A 15,838-nucleotide genomic window follows, 5' to 3' on the forward strand; every position below is an offset into this window, starting at 1 on the left:
AGCCATGGCAGAGGCCCGAGAGGTGAGCTCGAAGGAGTCGTATATCGAGCGGACCATATACTTGCGCATTTGGAGAAGGCCAGATATGTGCTGCTGGAATAGCGGGACCTTGCGCTCAGGTAGGTACTTCTGGAGGGCAGACAGCTGTTGGACCAAGTGTTTGAGATAAAAGGAAAAATGGAAGGAATAGTTGTTTGCCCTGTTGGCAAGCATGGCATTTTGGTAAAGTCTCTTGCCAAACTTGTCCATGGTCTTACCTTCTCTGCCAGGAGGGGTAGAGGCATAGACACTGGAGCCCTGAGTCTTTTTTAAGGTGGATTCCACCAGAAGGGACTCATGGGGCAATTGAGATTTGTCGAATCCTGGAATAGGGATGACACGGTAAAGGTTGTCCAGTTTACGGGGAGCTCCCGGTACCGTGAGGGGATTTTCCAAGTTTTTGTAAAATGTCTCCCGTAAGATGTCATGTACGGGAAGCTTGAGGAACTCTTTAGGAGGTTGCTCAAAGTCTAAGGCTTCTAAAAAGGCTTGGGACTTTTTGGAGTCAGATTCAAGGGGAAGTGACAGAGCAGCAGACATTTCCCTCAGAAATTTAGAAAAAGAGGATTGCTCAGGTTTAGAGGTGGCATCAGGTGCCGATGGTTCCTCATCAGATGAGGAGGGATCCTCCTCGGTACCGAGAGGAGTCTCCTCCCATAAATCAGGATCCCTGACCTCTGGTGCATGTCGGGACACCGGGGTGGAGGGTGCGGTGTGGCGAGTCTTGGACAAAGATTTACCAGAGCGCACCGAAACGGTACCAGGGGAGGACGATCGGCGTCGTTCTCGGTCCCGAGAAGAGTGCCGTACCGCCTGGTGCCGAGTAGGATCCACTGTGGGTTGAGAATGAACCACAGGATCATCAGGAAGTTGTTGGGCCGAAAGGATCGGCATCGAGGTGTTTACCGGTACCGAAGGAGTGGACACCGGGGGCTCGGTGCGGGGCTCGGGCCGGTCTGGTACCGGAAGGAGCGGTGCCAGGATAGAGGGTAGCAGTTGTTCAAGTTGTTTCTTCAACTGCTCCTGAAGCTGAGTTTGTAGAATGGCCGAGATACGGTCATCTAGGGGTGGCATCGGAACCGCTTTCTTTTTCTTCGGTTCCTTGGATGCCGCTCCACGCCCCGGCGATGAGGAGGCCGATGACGAGGCACTCACCGTTATCGGGGCGGAGCGTTTACGGGACCGGTGCGATGCCGGTATGGACGGTGTCGTCACCGTAGCTGGAGGGCGCTCGAGGGAAGAGGAAGGCTTCTTAGCCGGCTTACCTGGCGCCAGTGGCGCCGATGCGGGATCGGTCGGTGTCGAGCTTGACGGTGCCGATTTCTGCGGTACCGCCGTTGAAGGTGATGAATCCATCGCCGACTCGGAGCCGAAGAGAAGGGTTTGCTGGATTCTTCGGTTTTTAAGAGTACGTTTTTGTAAAGTGGCACAGCGGGTGCAGGAATCTGCCCGATGCTCCGGACCCAGGCACTGCAAACACCAATTGTGTGGGTCAGAAACGGAGATCGGGCGTGCACACCGCTGGCACTTCTTAAAACCGACCTGCGGGGGCATGAAGGGGAAGATAGCCTCCGCAAAATCGAAGTCCGAGGCCTGTATAATGGCAACAGGCCCCGCCGGGGCAAAAACGAAAGAAACAAGAAAAATCAAAGTTTTTTTTTTTTTTTTTTTTGCAATTCAAAGAAAAAGGAAACCCGAAGGTAGAGGAAGAAAAATTTAGAACAAAAGCGCGAGCGGGAAGGCAAAAAGTGATTTCAACGGCCGTTGAAAAAATACACGCGTCTTCTTCGCTCCGCGGAAACGAAGAAACTGGGGACCACGCACTCCTCCGTCGGGCGGGAAGGCACTCGCGCACGCGCGGTGCGGCCAACTAGAAACTTCTAGTTAAAAGGTCCGTACCGAGGGCTCCGTCGGTGACGTCACCCATGTGTTAAGAATATGCTGCCTGCTTGTCCTGGGATAACTATTCTTATGGTCTTAAGTAGTTGACTCCTGTGTCCTTAATGGCAACCAAGATTCTTGCTGCAAAGAGTCCTCGGTGTGGCATCTAGCACCCCCAGATGTACCTCTGCCCTATTCAGAAATGAAACCGTACTCCCTTGCCATGGCAGTGTCATTAAGGGCTCCTTTTACGAAGCTGCGCTAACTTTTTTTAACGCATGCACCGGATTAGCGTGCGCTAGTCGAAAAACTAGTGTGTGTTTATAAGATTATATGTATTTTTCTGATACACTTGTTGTAATATGAAAAAATGAATAAAGAAATTTTTTTTTAAAAAAAGAAAAACTACCGCCTGCTCAAGAGGAGGCGGTAGCGGCTAGCACATGCGGCATTTTAGCGCGCGCTATTCCGTGCGTTAAAGCCCTAACAAAAAGGCAATGTGAGTAAATTTCAAAAAATCTGGGGACCGTTAACAGAATACTGTAATGAATGATTAACTTTTCCCAAGATAAGATAATTGAATAGAAGGGATTGGGGTGGGATATTATTCCTGATTACTACATACTATATCAATATTTGAATGAATTTACAATAAAGATGATTGTATGTATTATTGATTGGAAGGGAGGGAGGGATGGGGGATTATTATATTCAATAAGAATTATATAAATTTAGATTTTTGACATAATATTATAAATTTATATAATATTGAGTTTTTAAAGAAATGTTAAATTTAAAATTAATATGTGAATTAATCAAGTGTGTATATTCAAATTTCTAATGAATCTATTTAAAACACTTGTTGTAACATAAGAAAATGAATAAAGATTAAAAAAAAAAAAAAAAAAGCCCTAACGCGCCTTCGTACAAAGGAGCCCTAAGTCTCCATGCCACATTCTAATTAAACTTCATACAGCATTAAAATAAATTAATATTTGACATGATATTTAGATTATTTTCACGCTACTTCAGGTCAAGGACCTAGATCTTCATTTTTGGGTCTTTCAATATTTTTTTAAAACCATGGTTTTGTGCGATACTCACCTACTGTTGTCCTCTTCGATTTTGATCAGTCGGGATTTCTCAACCTCTAGCTGAGCCTGCAGTCTGCTCCTTTCTTTTCTGAGCAGGCTGCTCTGCGATTCAGCAGAAGAAACGTGCGTTTTAATAATAAGAAGCTCCTCCGTAGTAGCACGTTCCTTCTCTAATGCTGCTGCCAACAAAGTCTGAGATTCACCTATCAAAAAAATGAAATAAAATGAGGGTAATTTTAGAATTGTGTAACTCTTTGGCACCCAAGGCATATTTCATTCTTAAATATTTGGGGCTACTCAGATTTGAGATTTAAAATTACTCGGTTTTGCACATCTGAATTCAAGGAGAGTTAAAAACAAATGCACAAATTATTTCCCTGTCCAAATAACAACTTGGCTGAAGTCCTCCACTATGATACCAATTAAGCAAAAAATAAAAAAATTAGTGTGCAAGGACAAACTGGGAAAATAGTGTTCCTTCTTTCTTACTGGTCTGTAATTTCCTGGACCTCTCATGGAACCCTTTTAAAAAAGTCAGCATAGCACTGGCCACCCTCCAATCTTCAAGTACTACAGATGATTTTAGCCAAGGTTACAAATCACTAACAGCAAAAGGACATAGTACTACTCGAAAGGGTCCAGAGAAGAGCGACTACAATGGTTAAGGGGTGGAGGAGTTGTCGTACAGCGAGAGATTAGAGAAACTGGGCCTCTTCTCCCTTGAAAAGAGGAGACAGAGGGGACATGATCGAAACATTCAAAATAATGAAGGGAATAGACTTAGTAGATAAAGACAGGTTGTTCACCCTCTCCAAGGTAGGGAGAACAAGAGGGCACTCTCTAAAATTGAAAGAACATAAGAAATGCCTTCACCGGATCAGACCCTAGGTCCATCTTGTCCGGCGACCCGCACACGCGGAGGCCAAGCTAGGTGTTCCCTAATGGACACCTTGTTCACCCTTATCCCTCAATGTGATTTGCAAGAAGGTGTGCATCCAACTTGCCCTTGAATCCCAGAATGGTGGTCTCCGTCACAACTTCCTCCGGGAGAGCATTCCAAGCGTCCACCACTCACTGTGTGAAGCAGAACTTCCTGACATTAGTCCTGAGTCTGCCGCCCCTCAGTTTCAGTCCATGTTCGAGTCCTTGTTCGAGTCACTTTTGACAATGTGAATAACGAAGTTTCTTGCTCTATTTTGTCGAAACCTTTTAGTATTTTAAAAGTCTCTATCATATCCCCTCGCAGCCTTCTCTTCTGGAGGGTGAACAATCCCAGTTTTCTGAGGCGTTCTTTATAGCTCAAATTCTCCATACCTTTTATTAGTTTCGTGGCTCGTCTCTGCACCCTCTCCAGCAGGGTTATATCCTTCTTTAGGTAGGGAGACCAGTGTTGGACACAATATTCCAAGTGTGGTCTGACCATTGCTCTATAAAGCGGCATTATGACGTCCGCCGATCTACTCGCGATTCCCTTCTTTATCATGCCCAACATCCTGTTTGCTTTCTTTGCCGCCACTGCGCATTGAGCCGACAGCTTCAGGGTCCTGTCTATCAGCACCCCCAGGTCCCTTTCTTGTTCGCTCTTTCCCAATGTTACACCTAACATTTTACATTCTTGTTCTTTGTTTTGCCTGTCCAGGTGAATCACTTTGCATTTTTCTATATTAAATTTCATCTGCCACTTTTCCGCCCATTTCCCCAGTTGGTTCAAATCTCTTTGAAGTGCATCTCTGTCCATTTGCAACCCAACTGCCCGACATAGTTTTGTGTCATCTGCAAACTTGATTATGTTACTTGTTGTTTCCTCTTCTAGGTCATTTATGAAGATATTGAATAAGATGGGCCCAAGAACCGAGCCCTGGGGCACGCCGCTCGTCACCTTCTCCCAGTCCGAGAACTTCCCATTTATGCCCACCCTCTGCAATCTGTTCTCCAGCCATTTGCCTATCCATCTTAGTATATCCCCTTCTATTCTTGAAGAAAAATTGCGCATTTGGAGACATTCCAGAAACACAACTTCTTAAGCTCTGCAGAAGACTAAGAACTGATGGTCTCATTAGCCAACATCAGACAGGAAAGCAAAACAACCCCCCCCAAAAAAAAAGAAATAAAAAATCTATTAGTAAAAAATAGGATATTTTCAATAAGATTAGAAATAAAAAGGTCCGACATGGGAAATTTGCACCTATTTTGCATAACATTTTTTGCATTGGAACAGAATATTCCTTGAGCCCAGGTCCCAGTCTTCCAAGGGCAAGTTTCAGAACAGTGTGGCTGAATGAAGAAACAGAAACTTGATGGCAGATAAAGGCCAAATGGACCATCCAGTCTGCCCATCTGCAGAAAGGGAACAGATTCCGTACAAACGTAAGGAAGTTCTTCTTCACCCAGAGAGTGGTAGAAAACTGGAATGCTCTTCTGGAGGCTGTTATAGGGGAAAACACCCTCCAGGGATTCAAGACAAAGTTAGACAAGTTCCTGCTGAACCGGAATGTACGCAGGTAGGGTTGATCTCAGGGCCTGGTCTTTGACCTGAGGGCCGCCGCGGGAGCGGACTGCTGGGCAGGATGGACCACTGGTCTGACCCAGCAGCGGCAGTTCTTATGCTCTTATGCTATCAGCAATTTCATGTTTGAAATATAATGGGTCTTTTGCCAACCTTTATTTGTACTGCCAAATTCAAAGACAGAGGTATATATATGAGGACAAGTACCACTCTTACCAAGTCTATCTGAAAGAGTCTTCTCCAGTTTTTCCCAAGATGATGTTTGCGCTCCCAATGCTGCCTGTAGATTTTCTATCTGTCGCAGTAATGGCCTTGTGGCAGACGTGACACTTTGACTCAGCTCCTGGTTCCGATTCTCTGCTTCCTGAAGTCTCTATGTGTCAATTTTTTTCATGTCAACAATAAATACATTTGCAACATCCAAAACAATACAGATTTTGAAAGCCCTGATTAATATAGCTAGCAACTAAATTAACCAAGATTTTGACCTTTTTCAATAGGTTCAAGTTTCAAGTTTATTAAAATTTTGATAAAACGCTATTCATGAATTCTAAGTGTTTTACCATTTATATAAAAAAGGGGGTAAACATTAAACAGATAAGTACCGGAGGTGGGTAGAGGTTTTGTTGAATGATATGTGGGGTTGGCAAGGGGGTTAGTAATTTCCATAGCGGTTTTGTTTTGAAATATCTGGTGGGGTTATTCAGTTTCTACTTTGTATTATCTTTTACTATGTCTACTTTGAGGTGTTAGTGGGAAAAGACTAGCCCTGTATGGGGAATTTCAAGTGATTTGTATTGTAACTATGTTTGTTGTTATTATTTACAAAAATTTCTAATAAACATTTAAAAAGGGAAAAATAAAAACCCAGATAAGTACCGACTAGACAATACTGGACAGACATAAAAAAAATAATAGGAAAGTGAAAGAACTTATGTATGTGGTCACTCGGTTAAGATAAGCCAGCTAAGAAGCCAACCCGGGGAGGTGGGTGGGTTATGAGAATATCTGCCTGCTGTCCCTGGCTAACACCTGTTACGGTAAGTAACTGTGCTTTATCCCTGCGCGCCTACGTCGGGCGGGAAGGCACTTGCGCATGCGCGGTGCGGGCTGTCGCAAACTTTCTAAGTTCTTAAAGTGGCAATGCACTTTTAAAGTGGTCCGTACCGGGGCTCCGTTGATGCCTGATTGTCCTGGGAAAATGTTTGTTGTCAGTCTAAGAAAAAATGGTGCAAAAGTATCTCCAAATATCTGCTTTTTCTTTTCCATAGCCCTGCACTTGGCAGGACCAGATTGTAACTAGTCGTGAGCCAGTAAATAAAATGTTTTAAAATACATTTCACCAAATTGTCATCTTAGCACAACATGCCTAGCCAACCAATACAACTGAAGGATCCTTGTTTTTACAAAATATAAGCCAAGCGAACGCATAAAAGCACCTGTTGCAATTCACTGATCTCTTGACGCAGATAGTCCTCTTTTCTTGCTGCTTGTTGCTCTGCACGTTGTAATGCCAGCCTCAGGTCGGCTACCTGAATCAGAAAAATGTTCATTATATTCCAGGGACAGAGGACCTGATGTTAGAATTATTTCCAGGTACGTTGTCTCATAAGATTATTTTTCATTTATGTACTCTGTAGACACATAAAGAGAGTTCAACATTGACATGCTGTACATATACTAGCAGTATATTTCAGAGACACAGAACATCAAAATTAATATATAAAATACACCACCATTTAAAAATATTCTTTATATTAGATTATAGATAGCAAATAATGGTCTTCTACCAGTTTTGCAAGTAAAGAAATGTTTTAAACTACAGATAAGGATTCCTGCTTTATGTATTCTTGACACATTGTCATCTGCAATCTTATCAAACACCTTTATCCATAAATTCCATCAATTAACAGTAGGGTGGGACCAGGGTGGGTCAAGCCCAAGACATAGCTCAGTGACTGAACACACTGCCATGCAGATGGCCCCAGGGTTCAACCCCTAATGTTGGTTTTCTGAACCGCAAGTTGGGTAATGTGCTGGTAGCATTCACAGACCCAAAGGTCGAGTCATGTTACTTGCTACATGTAGAAATATGATGGCAGATAAAGGCCAAATGGTCCATCCAGTCTACCCAGGCAGCATTATGTGAAACGCTGGCCATCGTTGGTGTTCCGACCGAGATAAGTTATTTTTGAGTCAAATTATCTATATAAGTGTGACCACTGGCGATATATTTATTGATTTTTGCTACATTTGCACAAAACAGAGCCATTTGGCCCTCTGGGAGACTTTTATTCTGATGAGGTTCTCCACCTGAACACCTTAAGCCACAGCTGTGGTGGTGGGAGGGCTTTGTCTGAGGCTTTTCCTCTAGGCAGAGCCTTGTCTGACTCGTGTTGTAGTTTCTTTATACCTTCCACATGACCTTGGGAATGTGTTTATTATTAATACCAGCCAATCTACCCATCCGCAGCATCCACTATCTCCTCCTCTCCCTAAGAGATCCCACGTACCTGTCCCGTGCTTTCATGAATTCAGACAGTCTTTCTGTCCAGTACCTCTACTGGGATAGAAAGGAGACCCCTTGTGGCAGGATCTAGAACCCGCGATATTGAGTTCGAAAAGGAAACCCTGATACACAGCTGCGTGTCAGGATAGTTGTTATTCTCTTTCTTTGCGGCAAACAAATTACCATCGCCTACCATATCATAAAATCTTTGTTGAAATTGTGTTTTGGGGTTTTTTTTTAAACTCAAAATAGAAACTGAATAGAAAACCCATCCCTTCTTTCATTGTGGGAGGGAAGATTTATGGAAATAGCAGCTGGAAGCAAAACGAGAAAGAAGGAATTACCAAATTAATTTTTTTTTAAAAAAAGTATTACACGGACATAATTATATGTAAATGTTTAAGCATCTCTCTTCAAACCCTCTGCCAAATACGTAAACGAACCATTAGTGGACACAACCTTTGCAAGGTACAAAAGGTAAATGTATCTCTGTTAATTTTTATGCGTAAATATTATTTATTTAGGAGTTGCCATTCAACACATCACTAGGAATTGGAAAAGACTATACAAGACTCAATTATACCTTTTGGTGGAGTTCAGTATGTTGTATGTATAAGATGGAAAGAGTTCTTGCTTTACAGAATGGGAATTATGATAGGTTTAGAAAGATATGGGGGCCATTGATTGAATATTCAAATGATTAGACACCTTTAAATACTTGAAATTTTATAATAAGAAGGGATATAATACATATATGAATGAATTTTATTGATATAGGGAGGGATGGGAGGATGGGATGGGGGGTAATTTAAAGTATTTAAGATTTATGGTTAAGAATGTACAAGTGATTTTGTATAGTATAAGATATCATATTGTATACTTGTTAATTGAAGTGAAAATGAATAAAGAATTTAAAAAATATATATATATTATTTATTCCCAGGATTTGCTTGTTTGTTACAGAACTGGCAGCTCTAAGTTTTTCAAAAAAAATCTTGTTCACTTTTCTTTTTTTTTATTTCAATTTGTTAAGACTAGCAAACAAATAGTAACTGAATGAAAATTTGCAGAAAGATGTTAAACATTGTACCATGCAAAGGCTGTCTATAGTTGCTTCTGAACAGGGGTATCTACATTTTTTGCATTCAAAGGACATTCTGTCTTTCTGATAAATGATATACCACAACATACAGTCCAGAGATAGACAAAATAACTTCTCTTAATAAAGTGCCGGTGGGATATCAGATTTCCCTCTGAGCCATCATACTCAATAGGGTGAATTCCTCATTCTTCCCTCAAGGTACTACTCACTTAATTTTTGTTTTTAATATTCTTATTAGATTTCATAAATATTAAAGATGTTAAAACTTCATCAATAAATAACTTAGTTCATTTGATCGTTTTAATAGTGTGAATTCATAATTTACCACTTAGCTTTTCAGTTATTAGTACTGATCCCCTTCACCAACGCATTTCGCTTGCTTTGTCAAGGTACGGGGGAACTCCAAAACTTTTGCTCACTCATACCAGCCGTCGGCAAGTGCAAGCATCCGGCAAAAACGTTAACGAATGTTAAGATAAATGAAAAAGATTTTGGTATAAAAAGATTTGTCTTAGCTTAGTTGACAGCAGAAGCAAAATGTTTAATAAACTTTAGAGTTTAAAAAGGAATAAAACTGCCAAGTCAAAAGATTTCCTCAGAAAGAATGGAAGAGGCCAAACAGATGGATGTCGGAAATAACAGCTTTATTAGAACAAAACTATTGACGGCTGAAACAGAAAGAACCACTCTTGTGGTATCCTTTGTATTTGAGCAGGATGTCAATAGGATTTTAAAATTATATTTCAGAAATGCTCAAAAATTATTTGGAGAACAAAAAGTTTGGCTATACCCTGACGTTTCTAAGACAACTCAAGAGCGAAGGAAAGATTTTCTTTCAATGCGACAGGACACTATTAAATTGGGTGCTACGTTTCTTTTAGCATATCCCTGAAAATGCTTGGTAAAGTATTTGGGAACCAAATATACATTTTTTTCTCCAGAACACCTGAAGGAATTCCTGGCAGTCAAGAAAATCATCAAGGACCGATTAGAAGGGCTTTAGTTTAGTGTTTGCAGCTGCTTTCATAGTAAGCCTTTTCTTTTAAAATGAATACCTTTTTCTCTTCAATTTAAATATTTGGCTCTCCTTGTAATCTAGGGGTCTAAGTACGGGTTTCGTTTTTACTTTTTTTGATGGGAAGTTGTGTTTTTCCTCTTGCTGTTCAGTTCTTTTGCTTTCCTGTATTTCTGTAGCAAGAATTATTCTTGGGATGTTATTTGAAAATTCATAAATAAAGAAAAATAAATAAAAAGGAATCAAAGCTGAAGACAACCTGAATTACTAAAGCCTCCTGTTGCCGCTGGCCCTCTTCCTGCGCCTGCTCCAATGCGATAGAAAGCTCCTCCTTTGCTCTCATCTCGCAGCTTAGAGCTGCTTCTTGAGCTACACTGTCTTTCGCAGCGTTGGTTTTGTGAAGTTCTGCGAGTTCTCTATAAGAAAACAGCAATGCAGAAATGTTCACATAGGTCAAAGGTCAGTATAACCAAAAGAAACGAAACATTACACGATACCTCACACTAAATAAGACAAAGCTCAAGTGGCATGTAGTTATACGAGGAGAGGGTAACCACAGTCCTCAAGGACCAAAACCCAATCAGGCGTCAAGATTTCCACAATGAATACACGCGAGATCATATAAGATCGATTTGCATGTACTGCTTTCATTGTATGTAGATCTCATTGTGGAAATCTTGAAAACCCAACTGGGCTGAGGCCCTCGAGGACTGTGGTTGCCCACCCTCGATTTGTACAGCATTATGATAAAAACAACTTTCATTTCATTTGTAGGAGAGACGTTTCGAACTAATCCCCAGTTTTCTCCAAACACCAACAAATTAAGATTAAAAATACATCTTTTTTTTTTTTTAATTCTTTATTCATTTTTAAAAACTTACATCAAGTGTACAATTAATAAAACATTTAAGATTAAATACATCACTTGAATTTTCTTAATAAATTCAGATACATAAGATTATTCCCTTCCCACCCACCCCTTCCATTCATATTTAATCAAATATATATAAATACTCTTATTTATATATTCAAACCTTCCGTATAATTTAGACAACCCACCCTCCCCCTCCCCCTCACCTTACAAATATACTTCCAATATAAAACGGCATCTATTCATTACAGTAGGCTTTCAATGGCCCCCAGATCTTTATAAATTTATTATAATTACCTTTTTGTAAAGCAATTATGCTTTCCATTTTATAAATGTGACATAATGAATTCCATCAAAATACATCTGAACTGAAACAGGGACTTCACAGACTTACCACCTCCACCTGCTAGAGACCGAGAACAGACCGACTTCTAGGGGAACTACAGAGCCCTCTTACACTACTGCCAGAAGTCCGCTGTTCTCTGTCTCCACCTGCTGGCAGAGGAGGGTAAACCCATCCGCCTGTGCCAGTCTGGAGGGATGCTAAAGAAAACCAGTTTCATTTCATTTGTATTAAACTTCAAGCACATTTGGCTAGTAACAGCAAAAGGAATTAAGTTTTACTTTTGTTGTTTTGATAGGATTTGCTTACCTGAACGAGCTGTCGAGTGTTGCCTGAAGACTTCGATTATTTTCTTGAAGCTCTTCCATATCGGCTTGAAGCCGGCTGAGATCCCTTTCTTCCCGCTCGACCACACTGTTCAGCTTTTTTATGTTCTCTCGATGTTGTTTCTCCAGCTCCTCTTTCCCATCAAGCACCTAAAGATGAATACGAATTATTACTCAATTTTACAATTTAAAAAAACCAGCAGTTCATTTCATCCTCGATACACACCCTTGTTCTGATAACTACATCAGCATTCACAGGCAAAGATCTAGTCTTGCAACAAGAGGGACCAGGATGAAGATTTAAGGAAGAAGCAAAATTTTACATCAAAGAGACTGAAAACATGCGGCTTTAAAAAACAGTCCAATCTAGAATGATATTTTTTTTAAAATATGTGAAAATATGTCCAATATATGAAGTTGAAAAACTCGGAACAGGGCCCTCAGTCATCTGGCTTTCTTCTACTTGCCCTAGCCCCAGTTGTTCATTTTTGGTTAGGTTATTCTGTGCTTTATTTTCTCTTCCTAATTTAAGAACAACTAATTACATATTCTTCATCTTGCTACACTCCATATACAATTTATAATAGTAACTTAAATAACTTGTATGAACTTTCTTTAATCACATTTCAATAAATGCCTAGAACATGTGACAAAAATAAGTCTCACAAGAGAACAACTATGAACCGAAGAAGGAATTTAAACTGCAGGGCAAAAGCCTGCTTTAAAAACGGTAGAAGTCCCTGCATCAGTCTGGTATGCTGAGAACTAGCAAGTCACCTCACCCTTCATTGCTCCAGGTACACATTTAAAGATCGTAAACCTTCTGGGAAGAGAAATTCATACTGTGCCTATATTGGAACACACCTTGGAAAGACAAACAAATCTAAATCCAAGATACCGAACATTACACCATATTATATCAAAAGAAGAGGAAGAAAAATTAGGAACACTTCCATCCCTTCTTCAACCATCAATCTGCCATGTTCCGATAATTTATAAAACTTAAAATACACTGCATTTCTTGGCAACACATAAGTGGTTTACAATACAACCACATAAAAATACAATAGCATAAAGCCACACCTCCTGGATCCTATCTCAGCGAACAACCTAGTCCCATGCCTTATTTAAGACCCAAATTTGCGACAGATCCTTCATTTTTCAGGTTTAAAGGCAACCGATTTCAGAGTGAAGGAGCTACTCAACTAAAACTTTGACAGTCTGCCAGCTTACACTTTCCCAGCTGTGGTAATGAAAAAACTTTTGCTGCAAGAATCACAGCCATTGACTGGGTTCCTACTTCTGCACCAACAGTGCTAAATAAGGAGTTACTCTCATTAAAAAAAACCAAAAGGTTAGTATATGTCCCTCTTTGGGGGGTCATTGGTAAAATATTGTAGTGAATAGTCATCAATTCTTCTCTTCTTTTCTTTTTCATTTTTAGCACACTAAGGGGGGGAGGGAGTAGGGAATAATTTTACATAATATGTTATAATATGCTATATAATATGTGTACATTTCTATTGAAAATGTGATGAAGGGTGGGTGGTTGGGGGGGTTATTGCATCACTAGACTTTTATGTGGTAGATATTAATGTGCTATTGTGGTATAATTTGTATAACATTCTTTTGTGTACTTGCTGTTCAATTTGAAAACAAATAAAGAATTATTAAAAAAAAAAAACAACTTGATTTTAAAGCTTGCAACGTGCTTAAAATAGGAGCCACGTCACCATTCTTTTTAATTTCCTGTTTATAACTTAGCTGCCTTATTTTGGATGAGTTTATATTTCTGCATTTACCCCTCTTTTCTTTTTTTTTTTTAATCACTGGCCTTATTAGCTCTGCCGCTCATAGGAATTCTACAAGTGTCAGAACTGCTACGGGTGGCAATAAAAAAGCCTAATACAGCTTCATAAAAGGGGCAGGGGTTAGTATGCAATTATATTATTCCTCTCTGTAAGGACTAATGTGGTCTTCAAAGCTTATGCACATCTTCAAGACTTACATCAAACGCCTGGTGACTTAAATTTATTTGCATGAGCCGCTAACAGAATTCTACATGCATCTCCATCCCTCACTGCCCCAGAAAACAGTGTGTTACAAAAAAAAATGGCATCTCCAGGAACCTTCCCTTCCTTGCTCTCTCATTCAGCATCTCCCTCTACCTGCTTTCCTTGCACCGACTTATAATGTTAACATATAATATGTTGTGTGATCGTGGCACCGAGGTACCCCCCTCTTCAAACCCAGCATGCACCCAAAAAGAGGGAGAAAAAGCCTCAGACTAATGTAGCAGTATAGAACCAAAAGGTACAAATCAAAACTGCTTTTGATACTTTCACTGGCAAAAAAACTCCCTCAGAGAACAGCTTAAGTTTAGAAAAGGGCAAAGCCACCCGAAGGACTTAGCTGACAAAAGACAACTTGAGCTCCAACGCTGTTACATCTTCTCCAATCTTCCCAACAAGCGACCTCGTTTCACCGATGTTTGGCTCATCAGGGGAGCAAACAATACAGCCTTGAAAAGTGCAGCCATGCTGAGACCAGACCCACATGCTGGGCTTGAAGAAGGGGGAACCTCGGTGCCACGATCACACAATATACTGACTGATAATCCCCATTAAGTTCCTTTCCCACTGCTACCATTTAGCTGTAACCTCCTATTTGCCCTAGTACCCTAGTAAAAGTCAGAACTTGCAAAGAGGGTTTAAATATTATCTAATGGCTGTCCCATAAAACAGACGGAAAAGAACAAACATTTCCTCCTTCCACAACTTGATCCTAGAGCTCTACATATACCACCTCCTGTATTATAAATGACCACTATTTACTCATATCAACCTGTCTTAAATGTTGCAATTCTTCTTCAAGCTCTTTAATCTTTTTGCTCTGTTTTGCACTGATGTTTTCACTGTCCTTCTCCTGGGCTCTTAATTTTTTTATTATGTTGGAATTGCGCAGCTGCTGTTTTGAAAGCTTTTCACCTGCAAAGCAAAATATAGCGGCTATAACACAGAAATTTCAAAAAAAACCTGCTACGATTCAAAGTACCAATTCTGTATGCATTAATTCTTCTCAGGAAGAAGAGAAGTTATTTTGTACCTTATGTACATGTTTTCTTTAAATGCTAAATTTTATACCCATTGCTGGTACATCTGTTTATCACGAGTAGTGAAATCTCTCTTATATTAGAAATAACCTTTATAATTATTATCTAAAAAACAAAAAAAACAAAAAACAAATTAACAAAATATTCTGAATATGAAAAGATCCAGGCCTCTGGAATGAGTTTTACTCTTTTATAATCATTGCCCCTTGATCAATTCCAATATGAAAGTCAGGAAATATAGTTATATGGAAATATAGTACAGTAAAACCTTGGTTTGCAAGTGTTTTGCAAGACAAGCAAAACATTTGATTAAATTTTTACTTGATATTCAAGCAATGTATTGCAATACGAGAACGTACAGTATATATGCGTCACATCATCACAACTGAGCCGATGGTTCTTCTCTCTCTGACGCTGCAGGAGTGTAGTGACTGTTCTAAATCAGTGAGGTCTTGCAATACAAGTAAGTATAGTATATTGTATTAAAGATTTGGGGTTGTGGAACGAATCGTCTGAGTTTCCATTATTTCCTATGGGAAAATTCACTTTGACATACGAGTGCTATGGATTACAAGCATGCTGCTGGAACGAATTATGCTCGTAAACCAAGGTTTTATTGTATATGGAAAGGCACCATGGTATTTAGTGCAAGTGTTAAGGAAGTATTTACCATCTCGCTCTCTGCAGTCAGAATCAACAGTGAAGTTAACACTTGAGAATGTACATGAAATACATTATAAAAAAACATGGATGACAGCAATTTCTGTGGCTAGTTCACCATTATAGAATGCTCTGAAAGGTACATTAAGGCTGTGTGAAAATCTGAAGTCTTATGAAATCTCTGAAAATTGGTTTTGTTAGAGCATTCCTGTAGATTTGGCAGACTCTGCTGTTTCTCCTTGTCATTTATGATTGAATATTTGTAAGAATTGTATGTCTGTGATGTAATGATGCAGTAATAATTGGATTTATGTATGTAAATGCTGTAATCCACTTAGCTTATAAGCGGAATGCAAATTTTTAAAATAAATTTTTATTTT

At 40.0% G+C, this 15,838-nt stretch overlaps 1 protein-coding gene across 1 annotated transcript in view; it reads right to left on the bottom strand.

Moving 5' to 3' along the window:
- Positions 1-15,838, bottom strand: part of TMF1 (TATA element modulatory factor 1) — a 46,452-nt gene that overhangs the window by 16,021 nt on the left and 14,593 nt on the right. Inside the window, exons 6-11 of the mRNA XM_033926254.1 lie at positions 14,531-14,673; positions 11,670-11,836; positions 10,406-10,562; positions 6,960-7,052; positions 5,737-5,893; positions 3,025-3,217 (exon numbers count right to left, since the gene is read on the bottom strand). Of these exons, the coding sequence (XP_033782145.1) occupies positions 3,025-3,217; positions 5,737-5,893; positions 6,960-7,052; positions 10,406-10,562; positions 11,670-11,836; positions 14,531-14,673 (910 nt within the window). The remainder of the gene's footprint in view (positions 1-3,024; positions 3,218-5,736; positions 5,894-6,959; positions 7,053-10,405; positions 10,563-11,669; positions 11,837-14,530; positions 14,674-15,838) is intronic.

Source organism: Geotrypetes seraphini, chromosome 17, assembly GCF_902459505.1.
Source record: "Geotrypetes seraphini chromosome 17, aGeoSer1.1, whole genome shotgun sequence".
NCBI lineage: Eukaryota > Metazoa > Chordata > Amphibia > Gymnophiona > Dermophiidae > Geotrypetes > Geotrypetes seraphini.